At 44.5% G+C, this 18,107-nt stretch overlaps 4 protein-coding genes and 1 long non-coding RNA gene across 7 annotated transcripts; 2 read left to right on the top strand and 3 right to left on the bottom strand.

Moving 5' to 3' along the window:
* Positions 1–82: 82 nt before the first annotated feature.
* On the top strand, positions 83–757 carry LOC128256426 (lectin BRA-3). Its single transcript, XM_052986779.1, has 2 exons — positions 83–226; positions 282–757. Exons 1-2 carry the CDS (start codon positions 119–121, stop codon positions 675–677), a joined length of 504 nt encoding a protein of 167 aa, XP_052842739.1. The 5' UTR covers positions 83–118; the 3' UTR covers positions 678–757.
* A 9-nt stretch (positions 758–766) lies between these two features.
* LOC128256425 (uncharacterized) lies at positions 767–2,522 on the bottom strand. Its single transcript, XM_052986778.1, is given in 10 exon segments — positions 767–902; positions 961–1,211; positions 1,269–1,320; positions 1,322–1,414; positions 1,471–1,622; positions 1,674–1,802; positions 1,858–1,952; positions 2,009–2,118; positions 2,179–2,271; positions 2,336–2,522. Coding segments are annotated over 10 exon segments (1,161 nt in total). The 5' UTR covers positions 2,402–2,522; the 3' UTR covers positions 767–782.
* Positions 2,523–2,735: 213 nt separating this feature from the next.
* LOC128256531 (centrosomal protein of 131 kDa) lies at positions 2,736–7,995 on the bottom strand. Of its 2 annotated transcripts, XM_052986950.1 has the most exons (8): positions 7,767–7,995; positions 7,487–7,708; positions 6,063–7,434; positions 5,889–6,006; positions 5,156–5,293; positions 4,675–5,095; positions 3,392–4,047; positions 2,736–3,330 (listed from the first exon to the last, which is right to left on the bottom strand). In XM_052986950.1, the coding sequence occupies exons 1-8, from the start codon at positions 7,791–7,793 to the stop codon at positions 2,904–2,906; spliced, it is 3,381 nt and encodes a 1,126-aa protein (XP_052842910.1). In that variant the 5' UTR covers positions 7,794–7,995; the 3' UTR covers positions 2,736–2,903. The 2 variants fall into 2 exon arrangements, with proteins under 2 accessions (XP_052842910.1, XP_052842911.1); XM_052986951.1 differs by lacking the exons at positions 2,736–3,330; positions 3,392–4,047 and adding an exon at positions 4,471–4,589.
* A 1,263-nt stretch (positions 7,996–9,258) lies between these two features.
* LOC128256595 (uncharacterized) lies at positions 9,259–18,089 on the bottom strand. 2 transcript variants are annotated; one of them, XM_052987073.1, is made up of 2 exons: positions 18,072–18,089; positions 9,259–10,941 (listed from the first exon to the last, which is right to left on the bottom strand). In XM_052987073.1, exon 2 carries the CDS (start codon positions 10,867–10,869, stop codon positions 9,550–9,552), a length of 1,320 nt encoding a protein of 439 aa, XP_052843033.1. In that variant the 5' UTR covers positions 10,870–10,941; positions 18,072–18,089; the 3' UTR covers positions 9,259–9,549. The 2 variants fall into 2 exon arrangements, with proteins under 2 accessions (XP_052843033.1, XP_052843032.1); XM_052987072.1 differs by lacking the exon at positions 18,072–18,089 and adding an exon at positions 17,737–17,935.
* Positions 10,872–15,437, top strand: LOC128256601 (uncharacterized). Its single transcript, XR_008267804.1, has 3 exons — positions 10,872–10,951; positions 14,318–15,129; positions 15,189–15,437. It is a non-coding gene; the product is annotated as an uncharacterized LOC128256601 (long non-coding RNA).
* Positions 18,090–18,107: the final 18 nt, after the last annotated feature.

An 18,107-nucleotide genomic window follows, 5' to 3' on the forward strand; every position in this document is an offset into this window, starting at 1 on the left:
CCTCAATAAGTGAAATGGATTTAACCATGGTATAATAGGGTTATATGCTCTCATTAGAATAAGCTACATTTCTTCAAAATCCACACAGTATATATTTATATGGCAAACGGAACACACAATGAGTTTTCAAGTGCGGATTCTTTACCATCTTGCCATACTAGTGCTCTACTTTCATATCGGTCAAGTGCATTCAAAGGGAATATGTCTCTATTTTAGTCAGAAAATAGTAAGTGATTTTAGGACTACAAAGGTAATCCAAAGCTAAGTACTCTGTACCACAGGCCTCTTGGTTTGATGCCTTAATTGAGTGCCAAAAACACCACATGTGTTTGGCCGATCTGAACACCGAAGTTACCCTGGTTCAAATGGAAACTAAATTTACCCACGAGGATCACGAGTATTGGTTCGGATTGAATTCTTATGAGAAAAAGAACTATAGATACGCCTCCAATAACAAGTCCATCGAGTACTCCCCGATCCACTCCAATCTCGTGAACGATGGACTATGCGCCTTTGTAAAACACGAGTATGGCTTCTACAAGTTTGAGTCTGCAGACTGCAATGTTCACAAGAGATTCATCTGCACCAGAGCAGAAGAATGCGACGGAGTTCAGTTGAAGCCCGCAAAGTCAAAATGTTTCATAAGCGAAGAGCAGAAAAAAATTGTAGCTTATTAATTTACATTTTTCCAGAAGCGAATAAAGTGTCTTAGGGCAACGCATGGGTAATTTATATTTGTAGGCTGCACTGCAGTGATTACAAGGAAATATCCTACCTCGTTTCTAATCCCTTGAAGCTTTTCTCTTGGCTGCCAATTTAAGTTGAGACACTTGTGCTCGGCACTTGGTTTTGTAGGCCTGAACCAGTCGACCGCCAGGTGAAATGGCAATCGAGACATGTATCTGTAAGCAAAATATCAAAAATGTACCTCTGGTTACAGTTTATGGGTATTAACTATACCTCCAAATATTGCAGCTCCTTTTCGTACGGCAAAGCCTCCTCCAGGAGACCCAAAATGAGCTGAAACTTTTCCGTGCCAAGTATGTAAGTCATTTCACCAATGTTCTGCTTGTACCACTTGGCGTAGTTGTCCAGATTTTTCTGAATATCCATGGTTGAGGCAGAGGCAGCTCTTGCAGTTAGCAGCAAATGAAGAAGGGATGTCAGGCAGCCGGTAGATGCGGTTTGCAAAAGTCTGTTTTTCAGATATTCTACATGGAAAAGGCCATTAATAGAATTAAGCGAACAGGTGGCAAAGAGATTCTTACTCTTAATATATACAGTGCTTTCGGGACTGGCGGCACTGGCGATAGACTGCACCTAAAATGAGGTAAAACTTCCATTGCCTAAAGTTTTCCGAGTTCGACTGCTTGAAAAGGTATTGAAGGGCTTCCTGTTGATGGCCAACAAAGAGCTGAAAATAGGGGTACTTTCAGGTCATGTGTGCATTTTTTTTGTAGAATATAGTACCCTATCGCAGAGGTGCTTCACAAAAGTCAGTTCGTCCACACCCTCATTGATCCAGGCGCTAAAGTTGGCAAATGCTTCATTTATACTCTCCGTTCGGTGAAGTTCCAAAAGGGTATTTAAATGCATATTCGTGCAGACACATAGGGCATCATCTGGGGAATGGGCAACATCAGTATTAGGAATAATTATGGTGACAAACTCACCTGGCAGGGCTTTACACAAGGGCTCCAAATAGCCCAAGTTGCTTATTTTAGGATTGCTAACGAGGCCGGAATAGAGATGGCCCAAGGCTGCTGTTAGGATTAATGTTAGCTTCATCGCATAATCGGCATCTGAAAGTGTATGATGTTTAATAGGACATATCATTAGTATTAATGGAAAACCCACTATAAGCAGCTGAGAGGAAGACATTTGCCAGAAGTTCAAACTCCGATTCAAGGAAAATGATCAAGTCCACCTGCAGCTGATCTGAGTTCTCCTTGCTGTGAATACATAAATAAACTGATCAGTGGGGCTCATCTAGTGACTCCAAACCCACCTAAGGATGTACTGCGTGGCCGTGAGGATGCGGAGTTCCTGCAACTGGAGGAGCACCCGGAAACTGCCCACATTGGCGGGCAACTGGCAAAAGAACCTGGCGGCCAGCATCTATATGTATATATATAGAAGGTGTTATTATTGGGTATGTTTGTTCCACCATTCACTTACCTTTTCCTTGGCATTTAGAATCTTCAGGAGCTGCACAAATTCGTATTTTTCGTAGGACGCCAGTTGCTGTATTCCACAGTGTTTTTCCATGGTCTGTGCGCAAAATCTTTTATTATTCAAATTATTCTTTCTTTACATACCCTTCTTTCTTACATACCCTGCAAACAAAGCCAAAGCTATTGCCGATATGGGAGTAACTATTACAATCTTGCAAAACATCCATTGCGCGGTTTTATTTGTTATAAAAACATTCAAAGCAAATTCCTTTTATTGTGCCGCGTGTAATGTGACCGCTGCTTTTTTCCCTCAAAATTCCATAGCGCTTTGAAAGCTATCGATTATTTCCATTCCGCCTATCGATCTTATCGTAGTTTAAGAAATAACCGTTATAATTTAATTATACAGCTCCAAAAAAGTGTTTATCTTTAAAGAAATCAATTCCACTAATTAGGATATAATATTGGATTTGCTTGCTTAATTAAATTTTTTATTTTTTAAAAATTGTTTTTAAATATACTATCTAGGCAGCTATACCTAAACTACAATTGCTCGTTAAATAAAAGGGATCTGCAGGCTGAATCTTTAAATGCATACTATTGTATGTCTAGGATCTATTTTTAGCCTACTCATTTATAATATTAAATTGAGTTCCCAAAGCAATTGGAGGTCCCATGCATACGTTTATAAGCTAAGATAGTTTTCCCATAGGTTAATCTGCAATGCACCTATTTAACGCAATAGTCCTTGCGCTGCTGCCTGATAACCGCGTTTAGTTTCAGGCACTGCTGCCTGAGGGCATCGTTGTCGCCCTTCAGGATCTCAATGGTCTCCTCCTGGCGATGGATGGTCTGATGGACGCGCTTCTGCAGCTGATCCATCTCCTGCTTGTGCCGCTCACTGAGCACCCCCAGTTCGCTCTGGATGTCCGCATTGAGGTTGTCCCGCAGTCGGTCCCGCTCCATGATGATGTCGCCGCACATCTTCTTGCTGTGACTCAGCTCCAGCTGGAGTTGCTTCACCTCCGCCTGGCTGTTCCGCACCTGGGCATCCGCCTCCGCTAGTTTGCCTCGTGTCTCGGCGTACTTCTCCCGCAGCGATTTCTCCACGCTCTCGGCCAGAACCAGGTCCTTCTCGTACTTTTCCTTGAGGCGACTGAAAGGGGGAGGATTTATGACATATGACACTATGACTATAAGTCAGCTCAGCTACTCACTTGATCTTCAGCTCGTGCTCCTCGCCGTGCTGCAGTGCATCGGCCTCCATGCGCACCACCAGCTCATCCAGCTGGCGATCCCGCTCCGCCCGGTAGTGCTGCCTGATGGCGTTCTCCTTCTCCGCCTGGGCCAGCTTGGCCCGGTTCTCGTGCTCCGTCTTCCAGAGCTCGAAGTCCGCCTGGTACTGCTGCTCGATGGTGTTGATGCGGTTTTGGTACTTCTCCTCCTGCTTGGCCATGCGCTCCTGCATCTCGAACCTGGCCTGCTCCAGCTCCTGCTCCTGCTCCCGCAGTGCCTCCTGTCTCCTGGCCTGGTGTTCGTTCTCCCGCTGCCGCAGTTCCGTCTGCAGGCGCTCCCTTTCCCCGGCAAACTCCTCGCTCATTTTCTGGCGCTGCTCTGCCTGCGCTCTCTGCTCCTCCTCCAGCTGGCGCTCGAATCGCTCGCGGATGGCCGTCCGTTCCTTCTCGATGATGGCCTCTCGGTCCTGGGCGCAGCTCTCGCGGATGCTCGTCTCGATCTGCTCGTGCTTCGTGCGCGCCTCCTCTAGAGCGTCGAGCAACTGCATCTGGTGGGTGCGCTTCAACTCGGTCACTTCGCGCTGGTGGTCGCAGTTCATCTTGTTGATCTCCGCCTCCAGACCTTTGACCGTGAGTTCCTTTATGGGAAGGTAATGGGATAATTATTGATCCGCCAAACTATAATTCATAATTCATCCTTCAGGAAAACTACTCGAGCTCCCTAACATTTACGATTAAAATGGCTGGGCTCCCAGAAATTTGCGATGGAATACGATTACAAATAGCTTTTTGATTCAATCGAAAAAGAGGACTCATTGCATTCATCCAATCATTCGATCGAAGCTGTGAAATGTCATGCTGAAAAACCAATCTGATCAAGGAAATTAAAGATACATTTTCATTATTATTATGCTTAATTTTTATGATAGACTTGAAAAGTAATGAAAATGTATCGCTTGTTTCACAGATTATTTCTCTTTGATATTTAATTGTGTATGACAGTAAATTCAATATAAAGAATTTGTAAGACAAATAAAATCGCTTCTATTGACAATCATTTCCGCCTTTAAGGATTTATTAGTCTTAAGCTGAAGAATTCGCCCTTAACTCAAAAATATAAGTCTTTAAGAGCTGTTACTCCACTGAGTTGATGCCTTGACTGCATGATCTATACTTGATTCTGGTCATAGACAAAAAAACAGATTAAACTCTGGCTCGGAGGGTGTTTAAACTCAACCTGAGCAGGACTTCTAGTTCTTAAGTACCTTAATCTTCTTGGTGTTTTCGCGCACCCATCGCTCCCTTCGGATCTTCTCGCCCGCCATGGTGGTTTCCTTGGTCCTGGCCAGCTCCGTTTCGAGGCGGTGCTCCCAGGCCTGGTTCTGGCTCTCCAGGCGACGGGTGAGGGCCGCCACCTTCTCGCAGAGGGAGCCCTTGTCCTTGAGCAGCTGCTCGATGAATCCCTGGTGCCGGGTCACCACCTCCTCGTAGTGCTTCTTCTGGTCGCGCAGCTTGGCCGCAGCAGTGGACTTCTCGGCCCGCAGGCTCTTCTGCTTCTCGCCGCGCAGCTGGAAGACGTGCTCCTTGGACATGTGGATGGCGTTGGCCAACTCGTTGGCCCGCAGGCTCAGGGCAATGACCCTTCTGGCCAGCTGGTGATTGGGCAGCATCAGCAACTCGGACAGCCTGGATTGGAGCGGGAAAATTAGTTGCAAACTCCCAGAGATTAAGACAATCTTCACCCACTTGGGCACCTCATCAGTGATGTCGGGCTCCACCACAAACTCCACCTCGGATCGATTGCTGTCCGGCATGGAGCGACGTGTTTCCATCAAAGTCTTGTCGCAGCTGCTTTCCACATTGTTCAGATAGGCCAATATGTCCCTAAGAAAAATAATTTGTAATGAGTTCCAAGAGCATGTTAAAACTGTGAGCAAGGAAGCAAAAGCAGCTAAATCTATGCTTTGCTGTTGCTGTGAGCAAAAAGCAAAGGCAAAAAAATTGTCATTGAAATAATGTATGAAATGTGGAAACTCAGACAACTGCTGTAAAGACATTACATTTAACTGGACTTTTCCTATAATTGTTTAAAGCAAAACTACAATAACAGCATTTCGAACTTCAAAAAGCAAAGCAAACAATTGCTTTCGTGTTGATGTCAGAAGTTTGGGAGCCAATTTAAGATTTATAAGACAAATACAATATTTTGGAACAAGATTGTTCAGAATAGCTGAACGGAGAAATATTAATATCAAACTGGAAATTTTATGTTCCTGTAAAATTGCTTTCGCAGCAATAGTAAAATTCGGGTTTGCTTCCAAAGCACTCACAGCTAAGTCAGAAAGATTGCCTCTGCTTTCGTGATATTAATGTTGCTTTGCTTTCGGGCCCTAAAATTTAAAAAGCAACAACACAATCCAAAGCATTGAAAGCATTTTCAAACCATGTTCCCTAATATATTATATATTATATTCCTTACTTGTACTTATCTCCGCTCTCGGGAACTGCTCCTTCACTTAGAGTCACTGTTTCGGCAGTCTCGCATCGGGAATCCAGTTTCAAGTTCAGTTCGCTGGGAATGCGCTCGGAAAAGTTGTCTGTAAAGTACAAGAAGATTATAAATAACCCTTTATAAATCCAAGACATAACCCACCCCTCTTCTTGTCCTCTTCGATTTCCTTAATGACGGACACTATCTCATCGTAGGTAGAGTCCCGGGAGTCCTCATTCGACTTCAGGGATAGCTGTGAGGCGGTATCGTTGTCCTGACCCTCGTCCAGATCCTCCAGTGCCTGTTTGTGCTTGTGATCGAACTGCTTCTGCTCCTGCATGCTCATCCAGCTGTCCACCTTGTCCAGATTGTACTCCGAGAGCTTTCGCTCCTCCCGCAGGCTGCCCACACTGATGGCCTTCTTCAGTTTACCCAAGGGAGCTGATCCTGCATTGGCTGCTGCTATTTTGGCCACCTTGGACTTGCTGCTCCTGGCTGTGGGATCCGCACTGGCTGGCTTCACATTCTCCTTTTTCTTGGCCACAAATGGAGGCGTCGAGGTCACCTTGAGATAGTTGTTAATAACGGATTCAGAGCTGCCATTGGCAAAGGACCTCCTATCGTCTTGCACAGCTGGCAAAAAGTTGTTCTCGGCCCCAAAGTTCCTTGGGTTCGAGGTGGATCTGTAGGATGGGGCACTGTTATTGGCGGAGGACGTACTGGTGGCCAGGTTTTTGGTCTCCGACAGATTGTTCTGCTTCTCCTTCGAGGGAGAGGCGTACTTGTCCAAGTAATTGGGTAGTGGCTCAATGTTGTTGAGGGTTTCGGTGCCCAAGTGATTCTTCACCACCTGTTTGTACTCCCTGATGACATTCAGTTCTGGTGTGGGCGCCTTTGGGAGAATGGCAGCCGGTTCAGTGGGCTCCATGGCCTGGGAGGAGTCCACAAACCGACAACTGGGCGCATCGCAGGCACACTTAACCTCCGATGCAGAGGCTTCATTGGTGCTGGTGGTGGAGGAAGATCGCGTGCTGCAAGTGCAGTTCTCCGAGGGGCACTTGGGATACTCGTAAGTCTCGGCCAGCACCTCTCCCTCGGCGGCAGTCGATCCAAAGTGCACGGACTTTTTCTGCCCAGCCGCATCCGCCTGCTCCTGCACTTTGCTCAGGAAACTGGGCAGGGTCAAAGGTCCCGGGGCAGAGATACTGGTGCGCACCCCTTCCTGCTTGTCATTGTCACAGTCACTGGAGTCCAGGTCCGCGTGCATATTGGGCTTGCTGAAGGAGACTCTACCCGGAAGATCTGGCTTGGCAGTGCGCTGCAGCAGGACCCCATTGCTGAGGCCGGAGTAGGGCTTACCCTTGTCGCCTCCCCCACCGGACGACATGGCCACCGGGAACTGCTCCCCCTCCTCGCTGCTTTTGTGGAGCGAGTAGTCCGACTCGGAGGAGTTGCAGTTGCTGCGGCACAGCCAACTGCGCTTGATGGGCTCTTCCAGCAGGGATTTCAGCAGATCGTTGGAGGAGACTTGTCGCTGGAAGAGAGTGTTATAACACCAATCACCCACGGGTGTGTGCCCCACCTACCTTTCCGCTGTGCCTCAGCTCCTTGTCGCTGAAGTAGGTGCTCAACCGACGGCCAAACTTGGGGTCCGCCGACTGAGGTCTGCCCAGGAAAGGCGAGGAGCGACTGCGCTGCTGCAGGAAGTTGGCCGAGCGGGGCCGGAAATGGGGACACGGACTGTGGAGCGTCGTCAGCGAACGACTGGTGTACTTTGGCTTCGTTTTCTGTCGTGTGGCGAGGTTTATCTGCGACCCGAAGAAGGCGCTTTAGAGATAATCCTCCAGGGGTTGATATATCACCTACCTGCGAGCCCTTTAGACATAAATCCATAATAGCTTAAAATTAGGCACTCATCTAGATACTTTTCGAACTGAATGTCCTGCCATTGCCTACTGCCTACTAATTTTCCATACGGACCAACTCCAGTTTGTGTTGGCCAACCACCGCCGTCATATCGATTAAACGCATGTGTGCTAGCCACGAGGGTCAGGAGCAGCAGGCCAGATGTTGGTCAGCACTGCAACCCCCGAAAGGACAGGTTGACATGGTTACCACCCGAACCACCGGCACCACCGGCACCTGACCCACCCTCGATCGCCGGAACAGGTGAGGCGGCCTCTTCGCCATGATTCACCCCTGCAACACCACTCCAATACCAGTCCACTGAATTATGATTTAACTATTATTATTACTTCGGTCCCCCGCAATCAATCACCGACTATCGCACACGGGCAAACCAATTAATCACGGAGGGCAACTGATTGCGACTGGAGCATATCGAAGCGAAGGTCGCAGCTCGGGGTTCAATGCTAGACATCGGCAAACACTTTCGATTTTCATTCATCCACTGCCTTCAGCACACTCCCTGAGCTCGTGGTCTTAACAATCGCAGAGCTGTTTGCTATCTCCCCCGACTTGTAAACATATTTTAAATATTTAGTAGGAACGCAATAATTCCCCATGAGCTATCAAAGATAGATCGATGGCAAAATCCAGTGCGCCATATAAGACCCTTCGAGTTCTAAGACAACAGTCCCCCATGGACAATTTTGTATAAACAAAAATAGTGTTATCTTTGTGGAACAAGTTAAAGTACTCTACGAAAAGGCAAATAAAATAAGAGGGAAGTCGAGTTTTTCGACTGTTAGATACTCTTTACTCAGCTAACACATTTCAAACTAAATATTCCCCCACAAAACAATCTAAGTCTAGGTGGCGCCATCTGTTGAAATGCATAGCCAACATTGGAAGCTAAGAGCGTACATCACCATCACTCCACCCCCCGCTAACAGTTCTGTCGTTCTCACTTTATCTCTCTCTCTCATCTGCTGGGGCAGAGCAGTGCCAGAGGGGAGGCAGAGGCGCGGCAGAGGGCCGGCAGAGGGCCGGCAGCGGTCTTATAACTTTTAAAATAATAGTTTGATTTTGAAAATGTTTGTGTCTATTGATAAATATGACCGAAACCCACACATAGAATCCAATTTTATACTAAAACCATGTCTCAGAGTGACGTGACAGAGGTTTTTATTGATTTGCGCTGCTTAGCAAACTCTAGAATCTGCATGCCAAATCTCAAATCTCTACCTTTTATAGTTTCCGAGATCTCTCTCGATACAGACGGACAGATCAAGAATTTATAGACTTTATATAGTCGGAAACGCTTCCTTCCACCTGTTACATACTTTACATACGAATACAACATACCGTGTTACTCTACGAGTAACGGGTATAATCATACAGCATAGAAGCACCATCCAATTTCCAAAGGGGTCTATTCCCAGTTCAAAGTCGCATGCTCAATAATAATAATTTATTTAAATAAAGCAAATGGTGTCTATTGCAATAAACGTAGTTTGGTTTAGCAAGGGCCTCAACGCGTTTGGGCACTCCACTCCACTCCACTCCAAGTCTCCATTTCACTCCACTCTCGATACTGACTGATGCGGGAAGCATAAAATTAAATTTGGCAACATTTCTCGTAATCAACTTAGCAGCTAACACAAAATACAATACAATAGTTGATGGTTTTTTTCTTGTTTAACAAACAAATTGCACTACTCCTGATCCTCCTGAGTGAGGCGATCCTCTAGTCCGCTCGCAGGACGGGCGTCACCTGGACCTCGTTCTGCTCGTCGCTCTTGATGTCGAACTTCAGCTTGGTCAGCTCCTTGAGCTCTGCCTGGGACTTGGACTCGGAGTCGGCGGGCACCTCGCTGACCACCTTCACGGTGTCCGGGTAGTGGTTCACCCCGCCACCCAGCTCCTGCGAGAAGCTGACCACCGTCTTGGGCTCGAAGTTCACGCCCAAGGCGCCACTGGGATCCGGAGTGGGTATGCTGGGAGCGCTGCCGCTGCTCTGCCCATTGGTGTGCGAAATGGTGATGGCTTGCTCATCCTCCTTGTGGCCATTTGTCTCTGGAGTAGCTGCCTCTCCATTCTGCTGCGGGGTAGCTGGTTCCACCACCTCCACCTTGGCCTCCACGGGAGCGGGGGCGGGAGTGGACTCCGACTCCTCTGCCTTCCTCTCAGTGGCCACTGGGGCAGCTTCCACTTCTGGCTCCGCCTCCTCCTCGCCGGCCACCGCCTGGTTGACCTGCTCAATGGCCTGGGCCACCTCCTCAGGAGCCACCTCAGAGTTATGCTTCTCGCCATGACCATTGGTAATAGGCTCCTCCTCCTCCTGGCTGTGACCATTGCTGACTCCTCCAAGCTGCTGTTCGGGCTCAGTAACGAGTGCAGAGGTGACCACCTGGGGCTCCACCTCCTCCTCCTGCTTCTCGGCCACCGGGGCGGGAATCTCGAGGGCGGGCACTATGGCCGGACTGGCCATGGTCTCCACGAACGAGGTGCGGTTGGGCGAGTCCGGCGAGATCATGACGTGCGTGAAGTACCCGCTGCGGCGGCTCTCGAAGTCCAGCACGTTCTCCTTGGCCAGTCGCTCCTGGATGCGACGCTGGCGCCTGATGAACTCCGGTACATTGGCATCCTCGCCGGCGGGTGGTGGTGAATCGGCCAGTTTGGGACGGCGCAGCACCACCTTGGCTGCCTCGTTCTCAGCCTCTGAGTTACCATTACCATTGGCATTGGAGACCCATGTGGCCGCCGCATTCGAGGGCTTGAAGACTCCATTGAACTTGGTGCCCACTATGAACTTCTGGCTGTTGGCCACCACCGCATTGCTGTTGGCGCTCTTGTAGGCATTGTAGTTGTTGTTGGCGCTGGCCAGTGGGTTTCCGTTTCCATTACCGTTCTCATCCGCCTTCGGGGACTTGGGAATGGTGAAGTTGGGCTTGCCGTGGCTGATCAGCAGCTTGGTGGCCGGCGAGGGGCTCTTGTCCGGCAGCGGGGAGGGCAGTCCGCTCCGGATCTGTATGCTCGGCTTGTTGTTGTTGACTGTCTCGGCCATTTCGGTCTGCCTTGGATTCTGGTCGCGATCGGGGCTTTTACTTTCCGTTTCCGTCGTTCACTCTAACGGTCGCTGGTTTTCGGTTTTGCAGAAAAGAAAAGAAAAAAAAAAAGAAAACAAAGCAAATTAATAAAATATTCGAGAGGGCAAAAATTAAATCACTCGTCTTCAATCATGCAAATTTCAAGCCATAACAATTTGAGGTGAAAGAGTGGAAAAACCTTTAGCTAATTGCAACAATTTTGTTTGATTAGCTTAAACTGACTGTAGATTAGTAGTAGCGAAATTGTATCTTATCGCAGGGCCCTTAACTTTGGGTTTTTTGTTCATTGATAGGAGCGAAGTGAGTCACGTAGTAACTTACTTATATCTCCGGAAATGCCTATACTATTATTTAAAAGCTGATGATTAACTTAATAATTTTTTGTTAGGGGCTTTCCTAAGAACCTAATCACGAACATTTAAAAACGAGACTCTTCTACTATGCCAATCTAGCTGATTATGACACTTCAAGAATAAATCATTGCGCCAACTCACTTTCGCAGGCAAACAGTTTGCAATCGCTACACATGGCGTATGCGTAATTACGCAACTCCAGCCAATGACAGTGGCAATGGCAGTGAGCATGCCAGGGTCAGCCACTGCCGTCTGGGCTATTGTAAGGCCCCAAAACAAATACCGGTTGATTGCTGATAGAGCTAAACTTGCTTAAATATCAATTAGATCGATGGCACAGTTTGACCAACTGAAATGGCCAAGCGCTAGAATGGAAACCTAATTATCGACAATCCGTTTTCCGATCCAGATCGATCACCACCATGTGACAATGTCTGCCCCGCAAAACCCATCAGTTGACCAACGCACGTATGCGATCGTAACTGATAGGAATACATATAGTACACTATGTACTCATATGTACTTTCATTGCCAGCCCATTTTCATTAGCATTTTCCGTCGCACTTCGCGGGGTAATTGAATTAAGAGCTGCAATTTATAGACCTGTGTGCATTGCAGGCACTCGTAAATTTTAGATTCTAGACGCGTTCGATTGCCCATGGGCTTTTTGATTTTTACTTTCAGTCTGTTGATGATGATTGCTTCGTATTGTTTTAGTTCCAAGTCGAGCTCCATCAAAACAATTAGGGAAATTAAACTACCTTTAATACCAATTTATTGACTTAATAACGATTTTAACTTTAGAGTTGCCTTAACCTTAGACTTGCCTGATTTTTTAATTGACCCACTAACTTAATTATTCGTAGCGCAGTTTACTACAATATTTTCGTTAACCTGTCGCTGGGCCCCATGACCAACAATTAAACAATGTCTGGAACTGATAAACAGCGAAACGTAAACGAATTTTTCGTGTGTTTCAACTCTGCCGCCTGGCTTAGCTGGCAAATGTGTGTTTTTTTATGAACCGGGGGAGTGTTAATTGCGCACAACTGGGATAAAACTCTGGCCAGAGATCGCTGCCACATATAGCAACAAAGTAACTCCCAATAGCAATATTTTGTTTTCGCCTCTCTGTTTGCTATTTGTGTTTTGTTATTTGCTACTTATATTTGTATATTATTTTCCCACTCGGTTACCCGGCAATCGGTTATCCGACTTCGCCTTCGACCAATTGGCCTTGAAATAGCCGTTTTCTGTTGTGTACAGCCGCATGAAGTGCACTGTTGGCTATTTTTGTTACCAATTTGCATAAGGTGAACGAGAGTGAAACACCATTGGGAACTAGTAGAGTACTCAATGCTGGCGCCTTTTGTTGCACAATAAAATAATGATACTAACAACTTTAGATCACTTGAAGATATGAAAATAGGTTTGCAGTAAATCGAAATTTATGGCTGGGATTTATGACTGTTTTACTAGATTATTAATAAATCAATTTAACTTAAAAATACTAATGAAAACTTTGTGATATATGTGTGATAAATAAGCTAAGATTAAGTAAACAAACAAAAAAAACTTGTTTATTTTTCAACTTCATTAGTTTAACTATAAGCGTGAATCACACTTTTAAAACATGTTTTAGTTATGTTGAATTATTAAAATTTTAGAATCAAGCTTAAGAAATGTTCATCTTAATTTTAGTGATGTTAAAATAATAAAATTCTTGAATCATGCTATAAAAATGTTTTCTTTTAAATTATATTTTTCCAAAAACTTTTTTTATAGACAGCTTTTGCTGTGTCCCTAAAACTTCAAATGTTGCCAAACAAAATTTGTGATTATTATGAGCTTCAGTAACGTAAAATTGATTTGTTTTTTGTTTCTTTATAGTAAAATATCTTTTGTTGATCTCAGAGCGAAAGCAAGAGCAATATGTTAAAAAGAATTCCTGACAATGCGAGGGAATGGCCACTTTCTTATGCCCGTTTCACCCAAATTCTCTGCATCTTTGGATTCAGGGTGTGAATTGAGAAGCTAAGACAAAACCCGCGGCAATAAAAGAGCGTTTGCCTTAGAAATTCGATTTGGCAGCTCCCCCTCTTGAGTTGCGTGAGTTGGGTGCGTCTATCATTCGCCAGATCAAATTAGTCTTTTCTCGGCCCCCTTCTTGAACCCTTTTCGGATTTACCTCGGTCTTCTATGCAGACCTTATGGAGAGGGAGGGTATTGTATTGCCACAGACAAACTCGGTCAGCGCTGTGTGAACTGAAAACGGAAAAAACGAGTACAACAATTGCAATCTGTTTACATCTCTTGGGAACTTCATATGGGTTTGGCTTTGGGTTGACTTGGCCAAGAGCTATGGGTCTTTGGGCCCATAAATATCAGACGAAAGGGTGCCAAGTCGAAGCGGTAATCTTATCAAAGACATTGCCAAAATCGGCCTGATAAGCGGGCAAGCATAATCCGCAGCGATAAGGCTGCACTGGGAGCTGGGGAACTTGGGAACTTGGGAACTGGGCACTGGAGTATTACCCAATCATGTGATTAACGGCCCTAGACGGCGCGAAAAGAAAGTGAAATCGGAGGGGCTTGAAGAAAAACATAAGCCAGAGCCCAAGCGAACCGAGTTCAAGGCACCCCGATGGATCCAGCGAGAGTGTTTTGCCGCCTGGCCGCATAATTAGTTGTAAATATTTTTATACGTTTTATGGGACTTATGGTTATGAGGTGCCGAGAAAGCCACGGCACGTTGGGGAATGTGTCCCCTCGCATAGGGCGTATATATAAAGGTACTCTAGAACGTGTTTAAGATACGCGACAATTCGTTATAGATGGGCAATTTAACGGCCACAAATGTCAAAGTCACGAACGGTAAGCGTAAGCGGCTTTTTTGCAGCGGCCAACGCGGCGTATGAGCGATCGTAAGGCGCTCAGACGATATTTACACGTTTGCAGTTTGTTTCTCAAAATAAAACTATTGCTGGTATTTGTTGACACTGACACTGGCACACTGGAAAGTCGGGAGCTATAGACGCACCTATAATTGGAGGCTAACTGTCCGCTGCGTTACCGTAAAACGCCAAAACGTAACTGAAAACTGAAAACAGAAAACAGCAAACTGAACGAGCAACTTCGAATGCCTGGAGTCACATCACATCACAACACAACACATCGTCGGCGCTCGTCGGCGGTTATCGCTCTGCTCGTGCGCATATATAGCTATATGATGGCTATATGGCTGGCAAAATAAATACGAATACCAAATACCAGATACCAGATACCTGAAAGCTGTTGGCCGCTGGCGCTTAATATCCATAGCCCGTAGCCCAAAGCCTAAAGCCCACAGAAAAATGCCCTAGAGGCGCCCTGCGTGAAAGGTGCACGCCATAACACCCCCCAGAAAAGAAAACTAGAAAAAAAGTGATGTGTACATTACTTAATTGCTGGCAAATTATGCATCATCCGGACGGTGGAGCATTTAGGCACCACAAAAGTGGACACTTCCGACGGGCAAAATTAAAGAAAATGCACCGAAATGGCATTAATTTTTTCGGTAAACATTTACCAAGTTTACACGTGCCGCAGTCGCATGATCTGCTGATCATGAATGTGCAATAAGGTCTCGATTATCTGTTCATTTGCCAGGCAAATGGGAACAACTTGTCGTTGACTCACTTTGTTGTTTATTTGCTCAGCCCAATGATGGGTCAGCTTTGCGGAACAATTGCCTTAGACAGACACGTATTTACCTTACGAGAGTGGTTGTTCAATGAGCCAAAGATTAAGCGCGTTGTTGCTTTATGACCACTGCAATTAAGGCGTATTTATAGATCAATTCAGTGGCGTAACCAGGATTTGATTGTAGGGGATCAGCTTACATTTTTATTAGCATACTTTTTAAATGCCTACTTTTCTTTTAGCTTAAAACCGCTTCTCCTACCTACGCCCCTGGATCAGTTATTAAGTTTCCCAACAAAGAGTGCCTCATAAATTATATATTTGAAAAATGAACCACTGAACGTTGGTTTTATTAATCTGCTGCGGCTACAATGTAATCTCATTAATATTTTATCAATACTTCAAGAAATCGTTTAACTGATATTTTGCAAAAGCGTGTAGCCTCTTTAAAAGGTATGTCAATACAGATATAAATCTTTATAACTTTTAAATAAAATAAATAAGGTCAAACAATAATTCCTGACAATTGTCTCCATAAAAAGATTGTGATTTTAAAATACTGTATGTCAATACAGATAAAAACAACTAGTTTTTTATCTTTATGGTTCAGAAATTAACAAATTTTCAACGGGAATTTTGAAGACAAATTTTTGACACTATAAATTAAAACATAAAAAATATCTTCTCATAAATCAACAAGAATTCAAAATATTTATAAGCACATTTTATGTGTTACCCAATCATCTTGATAGTGTATGTCAGTAAATAAAAATTAAATTTTTTTTTTGGATCTTAAATCTTGTTGAAGAGTATTTAAAAAAAAATTGTATTTGAGTAATTAGTTGAATTAACATAACACTTAAACGTTCATATGACATTCACGAACAAAATTTTCTATCTTCGTTTAGTTATTTCGCTTATTTAAGTAACACAAACTATTTCACACATTTTTTGAGCTTCCTGTATTTAAGTTCGCATGAGTACTAGAGTTCCCAAAAAAAACCCAAAACACACGAAGCCATATCGGTCTGATAACTATTGCCAACACCGAAATTGTGTGAGCTTGTGTTGTGTTCTCGTGGCTGTTTGATTATTTCGCTGATAGCGAGAGCAAAGTGTATTTGCCATTTACACGATTACGATTCTGAACAGTCTGAACGGAAAGCGTTTTTGGTGGGGTGCCCTAATGCGAGGGTCCCAAAGCGCAAAGGCGCCCGTTTTCCCCCGATGGCCGTGAAAATCGCGGGGGAGTGGCGGCGGGATGTGGCGCATGGTGGAGGTGGAGTGGGAAAAGCCGTTTGACTTGTGCCCGCGGGGAGTGGCCTGGCCCCAAAACGGAGTGAATGCCCCATATACATGGCCAGGCACATCATACGGCCTGGAAAACTGGTAACTCGGCACAGAGAAAAAATGTAGCAGATATAGGTCATCGATTTGGGAGTTCCTCCCATCAATATGGCTTCCGTTCTCATTAGTTTGAATATTAAATAATAACTTTTTTGACAGAGTGATTTATAATAAATTGTGTATCTTAAATCCAAACACATTCAATATTTGTTTAAAAATTAATGTAACAAGTAAATCATTTTTATACCATCAATATGACTTCGGTTCTCTATAGTTTGAATATTAAGTAACAACTTGTTCTTACAGCATGATTTATAATAAATTTTGTATCTTAAATCCAAAAACAAAGTAAATATTAGTATCATCTTATTGAGAAACTTTTCAGACCCAATAGTTTAAGGTTCGTGTTACAATACCTTAATTTCTATTCCAATTTTTTTTGGGTGTAGATAGATAAATAGGTCAGTAATTAATTACTATCTTCTAAGAAGAAAGAAAAATCTATAGATATGAGATCTTTATGAGTTAATTGACTTCATTGACTTTAAACGAGATAATAATACCTTTAACTTTTATAATTAATGTAATTAACTAATAAACTAAAAACGATTCTTTGATCAGTTAATAAAACCTATAAAACACACATTTATATTTTTCCCTGTGTAACGACCTATTTTCGCCTAACGGAGCGGAGGAAGCCAGTTTTGGCCAGTGGATGTGGTCAATCGATGTGCTAATTACTTGTACCCAGAATTCAGAATTCCTCAATTCCAGAACTCTAAATGCACATACATATATGTATATCCACTTCCACTGCCAGCTGCCCCAGACGATGTTTGCACATCATTACAACAATTACGCCGCCAAGTGCTTTATTTTAATGATCTATTTGCGAGCGCGGTTGAATAACACGCTAATTGACACACAAACGGACGTGCACTTGAGCCGGAGTCGCAGTCAAAGTCGGATTCCAATTCCGATTGGATTCGTATTGGGACCCGCAACCTTGACAAAGAAAATTTCCAATTAACGGCGCTTGCCAATTTGCGTACACTGCGCGAAAAAAACACGCACAAAACTGGCACACGCAGTTCGTTAAGAACTTATTAATTTTTAACAATTATAACATAATGACGGTAGTTAACAAATTGGGTCGCTGTCGCTATGAAAAGAGAACTCAAATTCTGGACACTGCGTGATCCGTGGCTTATCGTAAATGGCAGCCGAATGGCGAAAAAATGGATGAAAGAAAACACATTGATTGGCTTGATTATGCACAATAAATAAGAGTCGGTGACTTGTTCACTTCTGTCAGCTTTCCATTCGTTTATGTTAAATTGCTGGGCTCTGCTGCCAATTAAAATAGAAATTGTTGACCAGCCGAAAAGTCTGTCGTTTGTTTTGCATAAAAAATTAAAACTTGAACACACAAACGAAACATACGAATTGTTATGGTTAATCTTGTTGTTGTTGTTGTTGTTGTTGTTTCTGTTGTTGTTTTTCCGTTGCTATTGCTGTTGCTGCACGCGGCGTAAAACTTTCGAATCTGATTGCTTGGGATCGGATCGGATTGGATCGGATCGGAAACGTTTGGATAGCGCAAAAACGCTCTGCACAGGCGCGTAACGTGTTTTCAACTGAGCTCGAGATCGCGGCAACAGCAACACCAAAAGCAGCAGCAACAGCAGCACCAGCAGCAACAACAACAGCAATAGCAATAGCAAAACCCAAGGCAGCAACAATGCCAACTTTAATGAATGAAAGCGTAATTTTTTTACCCGCTTTGTCAGGCCAACAATGTGCACTTTTTGTGC

This window comes from Drosophila gunungcola (assembly GCF_025200985.1).
Source record: "Drosophila gunungcola strain Sukarami chromosome 2R unlocalized genomic scaffold, Dgunungcola_SK_2 000020F, whole genome shotgun sequence".
Classification (NCBI taxonomy): Eukaryota; Metazoa; Arthropoda; class Insecta; order Diptera; family Drosophilidae; genus Drosophila; species Drosophila gunungcola.